This window comes from Rutilus rutilus (assembly GCF_951802725.1).
Source record: "Rutilus rutilus genome assembly, chromosome: 7".
Taxonomy (NCBI): domain Eukaryota; kingdom Metazoa; phylum Chordata; class Actinopteri; order Cypriniformes; family Leuciscidae; genus Rutilus; species Rutilus rutilus.
The window spans coordinates 47,344,776-47,364,087 of NC_140221.1; the positions used below are offsets into that span (position 1 = coordinate 47,344,776).

Sequence of the window (19,312 nt, forward strand, 5' to 3'; positions counted from 1 at the left end):
TGATCCCCTTAGGCTTGCTTCACCTCAGGCCTCTTCAGAGGTGGAGCAACAGCTTTGGGCTAGATTTAGCGAGACATCGCCTGCCTGTGTCCGTGCACTGAAACCCTGTCAAAGGGTAACATATCTGAGAGCCGGAGTGCCACTAAAGTGAAATCACGACTGATGCTTCACTAACAGGATGGGGGGCAACTTGGAACCAAAGGGGAATTGGTGGTCACTGGTCACCCAGGGAGGCCTTAGAACATATCAACGTCCTGGAGTTGAAGTTCAACATGACAACTTTATGCTGCTCGTTGGAGGATATTTTCTTATTATCAAGGAATTGACCCAGTTCACTGTACTGTGCCGACAGTATTGAGTTTCTTACAGCATCTATTAGATGATAACAGGGCAGGCTCCACTTTAAAGGTGAACTAAGTAACTTTTTTTACCTTAACTGAACAGCTTTGGAGTCATTGGAATGGTTATATTACTTATTTCGGGTTGAATGGTGGTCGTTTCGCACCCCCCTGGTGCCCGTGAGCGGAAAATACGCACTTGCAACTTTGGGGCCGCCGGCCGCCGCATCAGGAAGTCTCGCGTGATATCAGGTCTCGCGATGTAAACAATTGCTTTACGGCCAAAAGAAATCTGCTAAAATGCCGTCATTATTGCGCTCCCTCACGCTGTTCGAACCCGAATGAAGAAGACGTTTTAAAGAATATCCCATCTGCTTTGATGTCGTTGATCTGCTAGCCTCTGGTGTCTGAGAATAGCCAACGAGTTTTTACAACAGTGTTGTCAAATATCTATTCTGAAGCTGTGGGGGGAGCTCTAGAGAGAAACCTGCGAGCAAAAAGCGAGAATACAGCAAAGAAATCCCGAAGTTACTGAGCCCCGCTTTAAAAGTTTATGTTGCTGCCATATCTGCTTATCACGGCCCGGTTGCTGGTGCTTCCCTGGGGTCTCATAACCTTGTTTGTAGTTTTCTGAAGGGAGTAAGGCGTTTAAAGCCTGTTCATTCTACTCCTTTTCCTGTGTGGGACTTACAGCTTCTAGAGTTCCTTTGTACACCACCATTTGAGCGATTGGCTGTTGCAGAAATTAAGTGGTTGTCCTTAAAAGTGTATTTTTTGTTATTTTATTATTATATTATTTTGGCCGTTGCTTCCCCTTAACGTGTTGGTGAACTTCATGCCTTGTCAGTGAGTGAATTGTGTTTATGCTGGTTACCAGAGGATTCTGGGGTCATTCGTCTGCATAATCCAGCCTTTCTCCCTAAAGTTTTGTTACCGCAATTTGTGAATCAGTCTATTCATCTGGCTGCTTTTCAATCTTATTTCAATCACTCAGATACAGATGGGGGGAGGTATCATCTTCTGTGTCTTCTATAATGTCCTGTACAAGCTTTAAAGTACTGTGTTAAGTCTACTGCTTCTTTCAGACAGATGGATCAGATGTTTGTCTGTTATGGTGAGGTACGCAAAGGTGCACCTTTGTCCAAACAGAGACTATCACGCTGGATTGTCGAGGCTATAAAGTTGGTGAATAATAAATCTCATCAACCCTTACCAGTGGTTGTTCCTTGTCACTCCACTAGAGCCTTGTCTTCGTCTTGGGCCGCTTTACGGGGAGTTTCCTTGGCAGATGTCTGCGAAGCTGCTACCTGGTCTTCTCAATGTACCTTCTCGCGGTTCTACAAGTTTAACGTGACTGCTTCCCATTATGTGAGTTCTGCAGTCCTTCTGGAGCAACCCTGATGTTTGCAGGTGGGTGGCATTCCTCATGACTGTGTTGATATGCGTTCCCAACTAGTGCTTTGTACTGCCTCTGGCGGTCAGGAGGAATTCACAGAACCACAGTTATATACGTAACTAGCGTTTCCCTGCCTACGACCCGAGATGCTGGGAAAGACTCCAGCTTCCCCACGACCCTACAGGACAAGCACTTTGGAAAATGTATGTAATGGATGGATGGATATACATTTCTGTGAGGGTTCTAGTCCTCCCTGTCTCTGCTGCTCTTCTTTCCCAGGGGGGCATGGATTTCTATAATTTTGAAGGTACCCCCGGGCGCCGCCATTGGCTAGCGGACCCCCACCTGCTGTTAGCATCCCATTGACTCCCATTCATTTTGGCGTCACTTTGACAGCGAATAACTTCACATCTGAGGCGTTTAAAGACTCCATTTGTCCATTATTTATTTCTAAAGAAACACAAAAATGTATAAAAGGCTCCATTACCTTGTATCTTACGTTATGGCCCCGTAGAAGCAGTTTTTGTAAAAATAGGCTAACGATTGCGTCATAGCCACGCGACTCTCTGTCGCACAGTAGGGAATTACCGTATGGACAGGAGGAGAAGCTCGCGGGCAATCGGGAGGACGTGGAGGCAAAATGACAAAGTAATTAATCAAAACACCTACTAAAAGTTTCTCCTGCTCCTAGCTCATGGACAGCTCCTACTCACACTCTCCGTCTCTGCAAGTCTCGGAAGGGAATGATTCAGATTGATCTTGGCACAGCTACTAGAAGACGGACGGTTTGCTCACGTCACATCTACGTCGTCAAGCTCAGTTTGAGTCTGCGCAGTACGCTCGACCCCCAGGAAGTAAGAGTTTCTAATTGGCTTCACTTTGTCTCCGTTGAATCCAATGGGGTCGCTGTGTCCATTTCTTTTACTGTCTATGTTCTTTCCCCACCAATTCTTGTGGAAAAATTCTTGATCCATGTTTCCAGACAAAATCATTCCGAACCAATATTATTTAATTTCATTGTAAATATTCTGCAAAATTTTCAATATAATTTCTGCAGAAATGCAGAGTTTATCATCATTCTGATTTCGGTTGTAGCCAACACTCGTTATTGCGGTGCATTGTGGGATTGAATGAGTGCACTCAATATAACGTCCACTATGGTTTCGGACACTACAAATGGCTGTCAATACAAATAGGGAGCAATTTCGGATTCAGCCAGAGACTAAAGACTTGACAAGACACACCTGTGAACATAATTAAACAATGAACCAATGACAACATAGGACACATGACAAGGGGGGCACATGGCAGGATCACACGACAAGACAGGAAACATGACGGACTAAACTGCTAAATAAGACGTGAAACAAAAAACAAAACTAGACATGACAATGTTTTGCAGATGGTAAAGTATGAATGACAAAAGTTTAAGAACACTTTTATCATTCATACTTTACCATTTTGGGAAATGTGGTCATTGAATGCATTGAGTGAAAGCAATGAAAAATGATGCACAGATTGGTACTGTTTCACTGAATGTGAGAAGAGTTTTGGAAATGGGACTACAGATTATGTTAGCAATTAAAAATAAATACATACTGCCATTCCAAACAGAGAAGGTCTGTCTGGACTTTGTCGCCCTCTTGTGGACATCAAATGCTTTGTCCATTATCACTTCATCTTCACGTTTTGTCTTTTATATAGGCCAACATTATATAAAATATATCATCCCAGCATCATGTGTGTGTGTTGCTGTGTGAGAGAGGCCGCACCAAATACTGAATGTCCAAAATACTAGAAAAAGGTAAAATATAAAGGGTTACGAGTTTGTACACTTGAACTCTGGATTGTCCAATCAGCATCCAGGACCACAACTATCAGTTTCATAATGAGCATTTGTACTGTTTGATATCAAATGACCAGGACAAAACCTTATTTTAAGACAACGATTTATTAAATTTATTGGAACAGAAGCAAAGTAATACAATATTTTAATCAACAATCATAGTTGTAATTCAGTCTGTTATGGTATTATACGGATCAGCTGCATTAAAACAAACAGTGAGGACACCTGATATTTATCATTCATTTTTTGTGCATTTTTATGGCCAGATGAATCTGCTCCAGCAGATTGTCTTTGTTGTTTGTGATGTTTTTTCCAGCGACCTCCATAAGATCAGTGATCATCTCAGCGCTGTAAGAACCTTGAAAGGTCTTATATTTTTTCCTCCATTCCTCAATTTTACCTGAAGAAACATTAACACACTTAAATCAGAACAAAGTTGATATTTCAGTTTTATTCAGGACATTAAGATTTTAACTTGCCTCCACAGTTGACCACATTAAAGAGAGGGATGTGTATCACGGTTGGAGTGTTTTGGCCTTTGAACACATAGAATTCCTTCGGTTTCTCGGAGTGTCCATTGGGAATGTTGACCTCAGGGAAAGGGATCTTTAGTTTCTTGGACGTCTCAGCAGCTTTCTTCACTGTCTGTGGTAGAAAAGCATTACATTGTTTGATTAAAATGGTTGGACATACTGTTTTAAATAAATATGGTTAGATGAAAACCCATGCACTTATTAAATTTTAGGACACATTTTAGGTTAGTGTGACCATGGTCACTATGAATGTCATGAGGGGGGAAAGCAGCATTATGCCTCTTTTTACAAGATGTAATATAAGTCTCAGGTGTCCCTAGAATGTGTGAAGTTTCAGCTCAAAATACCCCACAGATCATTTATTATACCATGTTGTAAATTCTCTTTTCTAAGAGAAAGGAAAACATGTTTTTGTACATGCATCTTTAAATGCAAATGAGCTGCTGGTCCACCCGCCTCACTTTCCAGAAGAGGGCAGAGCCTTTACAGCTCGTGAATATTTATTTATTTATTGATTTATTGATTGATTTATTGATTGATTTATTTATATAAAAAAATAATTCTGTTTGGTTTTGATTATATCTCTACCGCTGTCACGCTCATGTGAAATTGCAGTTCTCAAGTATTAAACTAAGTTCTTTCATGTCTCATTGCACTTAAACGGTCAAATACACACAAGGTCATGTCAAAAACAGAATTCACAAACACAGCTGGTTATATCCGTGAACGTAAACAGCAGGGAGAGAAACTGCATGAGTATATTAGATCTGTGTATTAAAGTGAAAGCAGTGCAATATACATCACCTACTGCGATTTATGCTGTTAATATGAATCAAACAACAAGAAAAACAGAAAAATCCCTCACTGCTCTCGACTGAATAACTTTAGCAGCTTTAATAAGAATGTTTCTTGAATACTGCTGTTAAATGCTCTGGTGAGGAGATAAACATGGCGGACTGTGTACAGCTCACTGAGGGGCGGGGTCTATGCTAATAGGGCAGAGTCAGTCAGCTGCCATGGGCGGGGCCTATGGCTCACTGAGGGCGGAGTCTATGCTAACAGGGTGGAGTCAGTCACTCATCATGAGCGGGGCCTACGCATGTGACGTCACATTGCTGCAAATGCCTTATTCTGAGACACTGCTTAAGTGATTTCTAACGGATTTTTCCTTTAACCATGAGTGAATTCTGTGCCTATAATACCTCGAAAGGATCACCGTCACTGAAATCCAGTGAAATGACGAGGTCGATGTCTCTCTCTTCTCTCAGCACTGAGAAGTAGGATGAGTTGATAAACAGTCCAGCGTCTTCATAGTCTCTCGTCCCACTTTCCAGAAGAGCGGAGGGCAATGCTGCATCTGAGAGATCACAGCATTATTATATTATTCACAATGAATTTCCAGTTAGCATCTGTCTATGAGTTTCTCTTCTTACCTTTCATGTTGTGAAGAAAGTCATATTTCCTGCCCCAGATCCAATGTGACATGCAATCAAAAATACTCGCCCAAAGATCTGTAAAACATACAGTGGTTCATATAGTATTAATATTCTTTAAATTCTGTGTGTTTTTAGTTGACTATATGGTTCTTTGGAGAAAGTTTGATGTTTAATTATAGTTTAAGCTTTAAAGTACATCATTGGATCAATTTGGATGATTTGAAGATTTATGGAATTCAACACATTCCGGTTCATGCATTAATCTGGCAAAAAGTACATTATACCAATCAACACATTGTAAAGAAAGTTCAACCTACCAAAAGGCCAGATATGACTCAATCCTTTAAACAAATCCAGTGTGTATCGTTTCATATAGTGTTTTGCAGCTTCTTTATCAGAGGGAATCAGGTTTTTCTCTTGAAAACTCAGCTGATGTTGGCCTTCAGAGATCTCTGTGAAAAGATGGGAACATGATTGAGTTTTTTAATCTAATGCAGGTCTGTGTATCTTGGGTTTAGTTTACCATTTAAATATTGCTGAAAAGCATACTTTTTTAGCACACTTTTGTAAAATCTTACCGTTCAGCGCTGTTCTGATGGATTTATCGTGAGCAGACGGATCTTTGCCATTCAAAACAGAGAGATTCATGTCCACGAGATCCTTGAGCACTTGGTGACTTTCGTCTATGGGAGGGAAGTTTGTATTTTCTGAAGAAACACACAGCAAACATGATCAGTGCAAAATGTCTTGAAAGTGCTTTCCATCCCCAAATCTGTGACATTCAGTTATCAGGTGATCATCATCATGGCTCACTTTTATTTTTTTTATCATTAAGTGCCCAATGAAGTGCCTTGAAACTTGAATCACTTGCGTGGAACCAGACTTAATTTGCACCAATGGAAAGCATTTACATGGTTTGAATCGTTCCGTATCCCCTATAATGTGCACCATGTGCCATTCATCATATAGAAGATAGTAAATGTGTGAACAAGTGACCGATTTCAGCCACAGCTTCAGAATCTGTTTATAATGGAGCTTCAGACTCTAGAGTGCATTTGATTGGACAGAAAATCTAATGAAAAGCTGAAGTGAGTGATGTCAAAATCATTAATTCTTATTGGCAGAATTGAGAGATTGTAAGTTTTGACAGATAATATCTTTAAATGTGAATTGTCATTGTTTTGGAGCTTAGATAATGTCTAACATATTCATACTAAATGCCAAAAGACTCTGATTTCATGGGGACTTTAAAGAGAAATGCTACTGCAGGTATTCATGAACAGACAAAATAAAGATCAACTTATGAATAAATAAAAGCTGTAATGCTTTACCTTTCTCCATTTCCTCAACCATCTTCTTTTCGGTTGGTGGTAAATGTTTTAAGAACGCTGTGGAAAAGGAATTAAAGTTTAATTGATGACTGTCAGCTTTTTAAACAGAACTGAATCTTCAGAACAAATGAAGTTGCACCTGTTATTTTTTCCAAGAGGAATTTCTTATCCTCGTCTTCACTAGCTAAAGCGCTGCCGCACAGAGCTGCAGAAAACACATTAACACAAGTTTAAAAGCGTTTTCAAAAAATAACTTCTAAATATGCAATATAAAAAAAATATATATAAAAAAAAAGGAAGTGTAATACAACCACCAGCTGGAGTGCCTATGATCTCCACTAGAGCAGTGGTTCTCAAACCTGTCCTGAAGGCACCCCAACACTGCACGTTTTCTTTGTCTCCCTAATCAAACACACCTGATTCAACTCATCAGCTCATTATCACATGGGTGTGTTTGATTAGGGAGACAAAGAAAATGTGCAGTGTTGGGGTGCCTTCAGGACAGGTTTGGGAACCACTGCACTAGAGGACTCCCTGCATTCCCATCATGAACTTCAATTCCCATAACCCATTGCTGAGACTCATTGTTTGATCATCACTTCCACCTGTGTCTCATTATCTGGTTATACTCTGCCTATAAGCCCTGTATGTTTACACACTCATTGCGAAGTCTTGTATGCATTACACTGTATTTGTCTCATTTCTGGTTTTGACCTTCTGCAGGTCTCCCTGGATTTTCCTGTGTCTTGGTTTTTATCTGGATCGTTTACCCTGTGGTTTTGACCCTCGCCTGTTATTTGGTTTATGATTGTGGATTAGCCTCAATAAAGCTGCATTAGGATCTTCACCCAACTCTTGGAGCAGTATTTAATACTGAAGAATAAAATTTGTCATTAACTTCTTATTGTTAAGCAAAAGTGATTTTCCTTTAAATCACTATGCAATAATAAAGGTTTGTTGATAAATTTCCAGTTGGTGAAATTGCTTTTTAAATGATTTTTCAACACTTCTAATTTTAATATTCATATTTTAGTTTTGACAGACCCTGATCTCCAGATCAAGCCCAGATACTTTTGATCAATTTTACACTTCTCTTATTAAAGTCAACATATAAAGGAGAATCCGAAGAACGTTATAAATATGAATAAACTCCTTTAAAACAGAGTTTGTTACCTTGCAGGTACAGCATGTCAATCTCAGGCTGGTGCTTGATCTTATGGCCATTTTCAAACTTGCTGCCAAAGTTGGATGTTTCCACAAACGCTCCAGTGAGGGAATAACCGGCTTCATATGGAGTGAACTCAAACCAGGGGTCTGCAGACAGAAACACGTCTATATAACAGCTGAAACTGATAACTCACAGTAACTCTGTCTTTCACACACAGACCTGCATCTTTGTTCTGTTTGCCGTGTTTGTCGATCGCGGTGTAGATTGGAAACGGGTCTTTACTCTTCTGGTCCCAATGATCTGAGAGTGTGTGTTCGTCTATCTGAAGTGAAAAATAAATAAATAAAAAATAAAAATAAAAAAAAACCAAAATAAAACACTTCTTCAGCTGTTATTTATCATGTTGGTGTTGGAGAGACCTGGGACAATTTATTCAGTCACAAACAAGCTCAAGTAAAAAAAAAAAAAAAAAAAAAAAAAAAAAAATTATTATGAATAGTTACAGACCTCTTTCACACACGTCGCGACGAACATCACTGCCCAGACGTCAGTCAAGCTGAATAGGTCTTTCTCTTTGTAATATTTCTTCAGTTTGGCATGAGCAGCTGTCCAGCTGACTGCAGGACCGCTGAGTCTCTGGACGATCTTGTCTTTCACAGTCTCTAGTTTGGTGGACCAGTCTGGCTCCTGATATAAGGAGGCCATGCACCTTCAGAAGAACAACATATGCTCTCATTTATGACACTCTCTCTCTGTGAGTGTGAGTGTGTGTGTGAGTGTGAGTTACCAGGTGGATCCAGAGACTCCGCTCAGATAAAGCATACAATCCAGAAGACCTGTTTTCTTGAGTTGATCCAGGGATCCCAGCAAACCCACCATGGCTCTTTGTCCTCCTCCAGATGCCAATAATGCAATGTTTGGCACCTCATTCTGAAATACAGTTTAAATGACCAAACAATTGATGTTCACCAGCTAAAACACCATTTATAAATATCCAAGCAGATAAACAAAGTATAATATTACCTCACTGCAGTTTATCTTAAGTTTCTTCAGGCTTTGCAGAACATCATTTCTCCTTCTGGCTACAAACTCCTTCTCTTTCTCATTGAGAGAGTGTTCGAGTCTCACTTCACTGCAACGACAGACAGACCAGTTCTGAATTTATACAGCCCTTTCATACATTTAGAAAAGTTAGTCAGATTTATCCAGGATAGAGATAGTGACAGAGTTATAGGAGCCTGAGAATTACCTTTTCTGGGGTTTTGATGGTCCCATCTAAGAGACAACAGTCAAACATTAAAGTTAAAATCTATCATTCCAAAAAAATTGGACAAATCCATTGAAATGTACTTTACAATTCTTTCAACAAAAACTAGTCATACCTCAAATGTCAATTATTAAGCAACAATTTTTTTGTTTTTTTTTAATTACTTTAAAATAAATTAAAAACATATAGCCTACTCACAGTTCTTGTATAATAGGCTATAGCAAAATCCTGAGACTTCACCAATATCAGCACAGCAGCCGTCAACTCTCAGATCAGACAGAAGAGGCTCTTTTATAGGACTCTGAAACTGAAGTCTAATCTAGATCATTGTGGGAGGTGGAGTTGATGAACCTGAGGACTGTTTCATAAAAGATGCTAAGAAAAGCGGGGATTAAACTACAACACCTGACTTGAATGAACCTAACAAATAAGTTGGAGCTCAAGCGGTTTCATTAAAGGTAATTGAAGTTCACGCAATCCCACTAATTTGAACCAGGTTTATCTAGTCTAGATAATTGCGTGTGCACGCTTTTCTTAAGCATTTATTTTATGCTGTTTTATGCGTTTTCTTCAGAGCAAAACTTATATTTCACAGGTATATAGCTTACTCCATCTGTAAATGTTAGATAGTCGTGCAAATATTTCCATTTTGGTGCTAAACCTCACGTTGAACGAGAGTTAGGGTAGAGTGGGGGAAAACGCCCCCCTGGGGTAAAACGCCCCCCACCTGTTTTTCCCAAAATAACCACTAAAAGTAGTCAAGATACATTTTTACTGTTGCTATGCACTACGTTGATAACGGGGATATACAAATCTCTACGGAGAAGCTGACACCAGCGACACATTTGAAGAGAAGAGGATTACATGGTAAATGCTATAATTTTCAGATATTAGTAAATAAGTGTTTAAGAGAATATTGTTCTGCAGGATATCGCAGTGATGTATGATAGATGAATAGTGAAGTCTGTAGTTTGAGATCATATATTATTTATAAGGAATATAATTATATTTTAAAAATTAAACATTTTTTTAAAAACTCATAGCTTGTGGGGTAAAACGCCCCCTACGCTGAGGGGTAAAACGCCCCCCCTGGGGGCATAGTTTCTCTATCATAATTACTATAATAAAATATTTCTGTCTATCAAATCCTTTGTTTTACTCTTAATGCAGTATAACTAGGTGGTCAAATCTAAATATTTGAACAAAACATGAAAAAATTACCTCAAGTGAGCATTAACTGGCTAGCTTGCTAGCAAAGTTAGCTCACTGATGGAAGGTAGTTAAATTTGGCTATTTTGGACTTTGCTGAAATAAATATTAATATATATACATGTTGATACATTACTTGCCTTTTACCTTTAGAGATTAAAAACTATTGTCTGTTAATTTTGCTGTTGATCTATGAAGCAAACTGGTTGGTAAGAAAGGGGGCATTTTACCCCACCTTGGAGGGCGTTTTACCCCACCGCTGGGGCAAAACGCCCCCTTTGTACAAAAATATTTTCAGTGAAAATACTAATTAATTATGAAGGCTGAGCAATTTTAATATTTGGTGAATAACTCCTGCCATAGTCACTCAAAACCGGGATGGCAATTCTAGTCACATTTATGTTTTGTTTCACTGTAATGTCACATTTTCCTTAAGGGGGGCGTTTTCCCCCACTCTACCCTATAGCTCGCATGCGCTCCCAATTAACTGACAAAATTCCTTCCAAAAGACGTGATTTGAGAATTTGAGAATTCAGAGCCACCAAATGACAAATACGGGTGTAAACGTGATTGACACAGCGTGAGGTCGTATTTATTTTGTAACGTGCGAAAATTTTGGACGTGAATTTCGGACTCAGTGTGCAGACTCAGACTCAGAACCGCTATCAAGCCCAAACAATCTCTGTTACCTTCAATTATACGCTTATCTCTGTAAAGCTGCTTTGAAACAATCTACATTGTTAAAAGCGCTATATAAATGAAGATGACTTGACTTGAAAAAATGCATTAGAAAATGTCAGACTCTGTTCAAGGACCTTTAGTCTTTCCTCTGGTTTTCATTATCAGAGCAACGGCCAGACAGAGTGGCCTAACTGGGACTTAGAGCGAGTGTTACAGTGTTTAGTATCCCTAAATCCCTCCTCCTGGAGACAACTCTCATGAGTTGAGTACCCACATAACCCGTTGCCAGTGTCGTCCACGTGCCTCTCGCTGCTTGGGTGTAGGTTATCAGCCACCCATTTTTTCTTAGTCTGGAATCCAAAGTTTCGGTCCGCTCACGCCTTCATCCAGAGGTGCCGTCGCACCTGGAAAAGAGCCTGATGGACTCTCCTCCACTTGGGAGTGCGCACCAAGGCTCAGGCCGATCGCCACCGGCCACAGCCTCCCGTCTACGTTGTGGGTCAAAAAGTGTGGCTTTCATCTAAGAACATTCCTCTTTGCTCCATCAGCAAGAAATTAGCTCCTAATTTTATTGGCCCGTTCACTGTCACTGAGATCATTAACCCAGTGGCAGTCCGCCTCAAACTCCCTCTGGCATACAGGAGGATTCACTCCGTATTTCACGTTTCCAAATTGAAGCACGGTTTTCATTCACCCATTAATCCGCCTGTTCTGGTTCCCAAACAAAAGCTGGAAGTTTAGGTTTTAAGACCATGCAGTCTACCAGACAGCAAGATAGATAGATAAATTAAGCTTAGTTAACTGCTGTTAAAGCATTATTAGAGTATAATTTAAGTAAAACCTGCAGAAAATGTAGTGCAGTTGTTTCAACTTACATTTATAAGTTAAAATAAAAATGATACTTGTTAATTCAACAGAAAATCTAGTGCAGTTGTATAAGCATACATTTGAGTTAAATACTAATTGTACTTGTTCATTCAACTTTCAGTCTAGTTGAGGACAAGAAAACTTAAAATTTCTTGTTGTCTTGACAATCTAGTTATCTCTACACACAAAGTAAATTGCAAAAATATTTTTTACAGTGTACCTCAAATGTCAATTAATAGATTTGCCATAGATTTGTGTTGGTAACTTTACAAAATGTACTCACTGTTCTTGTACAGTCTTATAAAATTGTAAGGCTTCGCCAATATCAGCACAGCAGCCGTCGACTCCGATCAGACAGAAGAGGCTCTTATAGGACTCTTTCTGTTCTCCGGAGTTTAGGTTCCTCACCTCATCTAGACTTCAGTTTCAATGTAACTTCCATGGGTGTGGAGGGGTGAGCAGATGAAATTAAATCAGATTAAATTATATTCTCAAGACAAAAAAATGATGTTTTTGGTTGGTTTTGCTGTGTTGTGGAGACATAACCTCTGCATCTAAAGTGTGAAAAGTGTGTTTTACAGTTTTTCTCAATCGATTTAACACACTGGTCACACTTTATAACAGGTGTACTTAACCACTACAGTATGTTCTTAAATAAGGAAATAAGTGCAATGTAGTTATTGTGTTGATGTATTGCAGAACACATTTACTAGTATTGAGGCGGGATACGGGTAAGGGACAAGGGAAGGATTTAACAGAGTAACTACAGAGATAAATTACAGCTGTAATTGCATGCATTATTTTCAAAAAAAGTTTATTTTCAAAAAATCTATTTGAAGAAACACCTGTAAACTCATTCACACACTGTAAAAAATTTGTAACACTCCCCAATCAAAAATTTCAATTGACCGATAACATCTAAATTTTTCAATTGGCCCAAGTGAAAATCTGTACATTTAATTTTAGAATTTACAGAATTTCACTTGGGCCAATTGAAAAATTTAGATGTTATCGGTCAATTGAAATTTTTGATTGGGCAGTGTTACAAATTTTTTACAGTGCATAATGCATATAAAATAATAATACATGTCAAATATAAATATGAATGTACAAGCAAGTAAAATCACGTAGAAAATGAACATTATGTATATTGATTTTGGTGTGATTTTGTTTGGTTCTGCTGAACGACTGTGATGCCACTCCCTCCTTCAGTTTCGGTTAGAAATCTCTTTAAATGGGAGTATTTTGGGGATTGGGAATAAAAGCATTGCATTCTGGGAAATCTGATAACAGGATTCAAAACATCTTACCAGGGCCCTATACCATGAAGCCGGATTTGGTGGCTAGCCAGGTATGTTTCAGTTTAGTTTGCGCCAACCCTGGGTTTTAGGCACCATGAAAGTGGTTTGGCTTTTAGCAGTGTTCATCTCCATAGTAACTTACGCTCCACGGCTATCCTGGTCCGGGGCAGGTTATGTTCCAGGTAAGAGGTTGCAAACTGAACTTGGACCAATCAGCTGTGAGCAAAGTTAAACATGTCTGATGCAATACATTTATTCCCCCTGTTTCTACTCCAAATTAAAGACCACTACAATGATTTTTAAAGACAAAATCGTCTGGCTTTTAGCAATGCTTATTTAGAATAATAATGTTTTATGATTTAGATATTATTTATGTAACTATTACCCTTAATCAGTGTACAATTTTAGTTTATCAATTATTATTACACAGTTTAAATGAATAAATATATAAAGGAAATATAAATACACTTTAGAATCAATAGATAAAGCTATAAAATGACTACATGTGAGCTTAAATGTTAAATTCTCTCTACCTTTAGCAACTGTATAAACTAACTTCACAAACCTTTACTTACACTGATATAGCAAGAATTTTTCTTTTAGTTGCCCTCTTTCATAGACAGCCATTATCTTCTTGCTGTGTAAATTTGTTTAAATTCGTAATATTTTTCAATCCCGTAAAATTCTGCAGAAGAGAGAAGTCAATTACAGTTTCGCTTTTTCTCAGCATGTGATTGGCTGTTCGCTACTGATGTCACACCTAATCTCCTAAACTCAGGATCAAAGCCTGACTTGACAGAGAAAGTTGATGATCAGCATCATGGTACCAACAAAGCCTTGAACAAACTCGAAACTAAAGCTGTAACCCTGAGTTTGTTCAACTAGCATCATGGTACAGGCCCCAGGGCTGTTATAGTTATCTAAAAAAAACATTGCCATTACTTGAAATAAATAAAATAAACATTAACTGAAATAAAATAAAATACGAAAAACTTAAACTTGTTTTATTTCTGCTAGCAACATTTCTTTCATTTAGTTTGACTTGATGTATTGAAATAACAAACTATAACTGAAAAAAAAGAGACAAAAACGCAATACAATAAAGAAAGAAAGTTAAAATGGAAAATATAACAAAACTATTCTAAATGTTACTAAAAACTAGTAAATGATACTAAAATAACACTGTGTAACACATTTTGTTTCAACATCTGTAACATCCAGCCTTTCATATTCCCATATTAATCTGCTGCAAATTAAAGTCCATAAGTGTTTGTTTAAAATGTGTTTATTTGGTAAAACTTTACAATAAGGTCTCGTTAATTAATGTTGGTTAATGCATTACGTAAAGGCCACAATCATTCCCCGATTACAGCCAACGATCAAGTGTGAAAACACTTGTACATAATTCATTGACTTGGTAATCAAAACTCAGTGTTTTCAGAAACAAATACATTTTTCACTCTTGCATTTCTGTTTATTTTGTAAATATTCACTGAATCTGCATACAAGTCAAGTCAACTTTATTTCTAAAGCGCTTTACACAATACAGATTATTTCAAAGCAGCTTCACAATAGTGACAAATCAAATCCAGATTCTGCTGTAAAACAGCTCTAACAAACCAATATTATTATTCAGCACAGTCAGTTCAGTTCATTACCATACACACACTGTATTTGTTCACGTGTGTGTGTGTGTGACAAACTCCTGTACACTCACTGCACACTGAAGCAAAAGACACAAGAGAGTGTTTTACATTTTTCACATCTGTGTGCAGTTTGGCTTGTATGTGGCTAATCATTCATTGATGTTTGTGTGTAGAGTTACTACACAAAAACAGTTTTTAGAAGAGTTTTACATATGTTTGAGTGGAAGCTGTGGTCGTGGGCAGACTAATTTCTGTATACACTTTGTATTTTGCAGATGTTTTGCATGTACTGTAACATGCTTCTCATTTGTATTCTTTGACCTTTGGGGTTTTGCATTTGGACTACTGCATTTTTACAGTATGCAAGTGCTGAATATACAGACATTCAATACAATATTTAACACAATATTAAACTTGCAGTGAAAACAGTAACTGTGTTGTACTTAAAAGTTTGTTTTACAATTGACACTGCGTGTAAAGCTGATAATGTAGAAGACTTGGTGTGAAGATTATCTACAGTTTAAAATAATCTTTTAAAAAATACAACCTAAAATAAAAGGTTGTTTGACATTTGAGGTACACTGTAAAAAATATTTTTGCAATTTAGTTATTTCAACATTTTTTTGTGTGTGTGTGTGTGTGTGTGTAGAGATAACTAGATTGTCAAGACAACAAGAAATTTTAAGTTTTCTTGTCCTCAACTAGACTGAAAGTTGAATGAACAAGTAAAATTGGTATTTAACTCAAAAATGTATGCTTAAAGAACTGCACTAGACTTTCTGTTGAATTAAAATAAAAATTATACTTAACTCAAAAATGTAAGTTGAAACAACTGCACAAAAATTTCTGCAGGTTTTACTTAAATTAAGTTTAGTTAACTAAAGTTAAAGCATTAGAATATAATTTATCTATCTATCTTGCTGTCTGGTAGACTGCATGGTCTTAAAACCTAGGCTAAACTTCAAGCTTTTGTTAGGGAACTGGAACAGGCGGATTAATGGGTGAATGAAAACCGGGCTTCAATTTGGAAACGTGAAATACGGAGTGAATCCTCCTGTATGCCAGAGGGAGTTTGAGGCGGACTGCCACTGGGTTAATGATCTCAGTGACAGTGAACGGGCCGATAAAATTAGGAGCTAATTTCTTGCTGACGGAGCAAAGAGGAATGTTCTTAGATGAAAGCCACACTTTTTGACCCACGACGTAGACGGGAGGCTTTGACCGGTGGTGATCGGCCTGAGCCTTGGTGCGCACTCCCAAGTGGAGGAGAGTCCGTCAGGCTCTATTTCCAGGTGCGACGGCACCTCTGGATGAAGGCGTGAGCGGACTGAAACTTTGGATTCCAGACTAGGAAAAATGGGTGGCTGATAACCTACACCCAAGCAGCGAGAGGCCCGTGGACGACACTGGCAACGGGTTATGTGCATACTCAACCCATGAGAGTTGTTGTCTCCAGGAGGAGGGATTTAGGGATACTAAACATTGTAACACTCGCTCCAAGTCCTAGTTAGGCCACTCTGTCTGGCCATTGCAGATTTGAATGAAAACCAGAGGAAAGACTATAAATGTCCTTGCACACGGAGTCCGACATTTTCAAACGCATTTTTTCGTATTTGTCATTTGGTGGTGGCTCTGAATTCTCAAAACACCTTTAAAATGCTTGCTACGGATTCGAAATAATGCAAATGCATTTTTTTTTAATGACGGAGGAAAGTTTCGGAGGGTGTAAACGTGACACAGCGTGAGGTCGTATTTATTTTTTACCGTGGGAAAATTTTGGACATGAATCAGAATTTCGGACTCGGTGTGCAAGGACCTTAACACATTTGCACGACTTTCTAACATTTATAGATGGAGCAAGCTAGATATACCTGTGAAATGTAAGTTTTGCTCTGAGGAAAACGCATACAACAGCATAAAATAAATGCTGTTTACTGTGGTGAATCGATCCAGAACCTCTATGGCTGCTTAAGAAAAAGCGTGCACACGCAATTATCTAGACTAGATAAACCTGGTTCAAATTAGTGGGATTGCGTGAACTTCAATTACCTTTAATGAAACCGCTTTAGCTCCAACTTATTTGTTAGGGTCATTCAAGTCAGGTGTTGTAGTTTAATCCCCGCTTTTCTTAGCATCTTTTATGAAACAGTCATCAGGTTCATTAACTCCACCTCCCACGATGATCTAGATTAGACTTCAGTTTCAGAGTCCTATAAAAGAGCCTCTTCTGTCTGATCTGAGAGTCGACGGCTGCTGTGCCTCAGGATTTTGCTATTGTCTGCTATACAAGAGCCGTGAGTAGGCTATATGTTTTTTAAAAGTAACTAATAGTAAATACAAAAAAGACTGTTGCTTAATAATTGACATTTGAGGTATGACTAGTTTTTGTTGAAAGAATTGTAAAGTAGATTTCAATGGATTTTTCCAATTTTGTGGAATGATAGATTTTAATTTTAATGTTTGATTGTTGTTTTTTAGATGGAATCTAAACCCCAGGAAAGGTAATTTTGCTCAGGCTCCTATGACTCTGTCTCTATCCTGGATAAATCTGATTAAGTTTTCTAAAATGTACAGCTGTATAAATTCAGCACTGGTCTGTCTGTTGTTGCAGTGAAGTGAGAATCGAACACTCTCTCAATAAGAAAGAGAAGGAGTTTGTAGCCAGAAGGAGAAATGATGTTCTGCAAAGCCTGAAGAAACTTCAGATAACCTGCAGTGAGGTAATATTATACTTTGTTTATCTGCCTGGATATTTATAAATGGTGTTTTAGCCAATGAACAATTGTTTAGTCATTTAAACTTTGTATTTCAGCATGAGGTGCCAAACATTGCATTACTGGGATCTGGAGGAGGAGAAAGAGCCATGGTGGGTTTGCTGGGATCCCTGGATCAACTCCAGAAAACAGGTCTTCTGGACTGTGTGCTTTATCTGAGCGGAGTCTCTGGATCCACCTGGTAACACAGACACACAGACACACAGGCACACAGACAGGTTGAGTGTCATATGACAGCATATGTTGTTCCTCTGAAGGTGCATGGCCTCCTTATATCAGGAGCCAGACTGGTCCACCAAACTAGAGACTTTGAAAGACGAGATCGTCCAGAGACTCAGCGGTCCTAGAGTCAGCTGGACAGATGCTAATGCCAAACTGATTAAATATTACAAAGAGAAAGACCTATTCACCTTGACTGATGTCTGGGCAGTGATGTTCGTCATGACAATTGTGAAAGAGGTCTGTAACTATTCATAATACAACACTCCATGATGTATGATCTTAATGAGGTGCTCACATTTAGTCTTATGTTTAGCATTGATCTGAGTGTTTATAATGGCTAAGGAACCTGAAGCACAGGGGGAAACCATACTGTAACATTCTTCTGATTACAAGTTACTGCAAATCTACATGCAATGTAGTCTGAGACCATATTGAAAATCTGAATTTAAGTGTCTGGGTTTTTTTTTTTTTTTTTACTTTCCACTTGAGCTTGTTTGTGACCTGTCCCAGGTCTCTCCTACACCAACATGATAAATAACAATTTTTTTTTATATATATATATATATATCACTTCAGATAGACGAACACACACTCTCATATCAGTGGGACCAGAAGAGTAAAGACCCATTTCCCATCTACGCAGCGATCGACAAGCACAGCAAACTGCACGATGATGCAGGTTTGTTTGTAAGACAGGCAGTGTTACTGTGTTTGTGTCAGCTGTTATATAGACGTGTTTCTGTCTGCAGACCCCTGGTTTGAGATCACTCCATATGAAGCCGGTTATTCCCTCACTGGAGCGTTTGTGGAAACATCCAACTTTGGCAGCAAGTTTGAAAATGGCCGTAAGATCAAGAATCAGCCTGAGATGGACATGCTGTACCTACAAGGTAACAAACTCTGTTTTCAAAACTATTAAAATGAGAAATATTGAAAAATCACTAAAGCAATTTCACCAAATGGAAACTTATCAACATAAGCCTTTATCATTGCATAGTGATTTAAAGGAAATATAATTTTGCTTAAGTTAATGACCAAATTTTATTCTTCAGTATTAAATACTGCTCCAAGAGTTGGGTGAAGATCCTAATGCAGCTTTATTGAGGCTAATCCACAATCATAAACCAAATAACATCAAAACCACAGGGTAAACGATCCAGATAAAGAGTCCAAGACACTGGAAAATCCAGGGAGACATGCAGAAGTTCAAGACCATGAGACGAAAAACCAGAAATGACACAAATACAGTGTAACGCGTACAAGAGTTTGCAATGAGTGAAAACACAGGGCTTCTAGG

At 38.5% G+C, this 19,312-nt stretch overlaps 2 protein-coding genes across 6 annotated transcripts in view; one reads left to right on the forward strand and one right to left on the reverse strand.

The window, feature by feature from the left end:
* Nucleotides 1–3,641: 3,641 nt before the first annotated feature.
* Nucleotides 3,642–9,652, reverse strand: LOC311294136 (cytosolic phospholipase A2 gamma-like). Its single transcript, XM_084414838.1, has 15 exons — nt 9,514–9,652; nt 9,298–9,323; nt 9,072–9,180; nt 8,836–8,978; nt 8,556–8,757; nt 8,268–8,370; nt 8,054–8,194; nt 7,020–7,085; nt 6,881–6,937; nt 6,128–6,256; nt 5,867–6,001; nt 5,547–5,624; nt 5,316–5,470; nt 4,060–4,225; nt 3,642–3,980 (listed from the first exon to the last, which is right to left on the reverse strand). Exons 2-15 carry the CDS (start codon nt 9,321–9,323, stop codon nt 3,820–3,822), a joined length of 1,671 nt encoding a protein of 556 aa, XP_084270964.1. The 5' UTR covers nt 9,514–9,652; the 3' UTR covers nt 3,642–3,819.
* A 7,452-nt stretch (nt 9,653–17,104) lies between these two features.
* Nucleotides 17,105–19,312, forward strand: part of LOC311293060 (cytosolic phospholipase A2 gamma-like) — a 7,253-nt gene continuing 5,045 nt past the window's right edge. The window contains exons 1-7 of one of the 5 annotated variants that reach the window (XM_084413062.1): nt 17,105–17,313; nt 17,498–17,520; nt 17,631–17,739; nt 17,832–17,974; nt 18,051–18,252; nt 18,592–18,694; nt 18,765–18,905. In XM_084413062.1, coding sequence (XP_084269188.1) covers nt 17,498–17,520; nt 17,631–17,739; nt 17,832–17,974; nt 18,051–18,252; nt 18,592–18,694; nt 18,765–18,905 — 721 coding nt within the window. In that variant the 5' untranslated portion in view covers nt 17,105–17,313. Of the gene's footprint in view, nt 17,392–17,497; nt 17,521–17,630; nt 17,740–17,831; nt 17,975–18,050; nt 18,253–18,591; nt 18,695–18,764; nt 18,906–19,312 lie in introns of all 5 variants that reach the window. The other 4 variants (XM_084413060.1, XM_084413061.1, XM_084413063.1 and 1 more) reach the window with 4 other exon arrangements.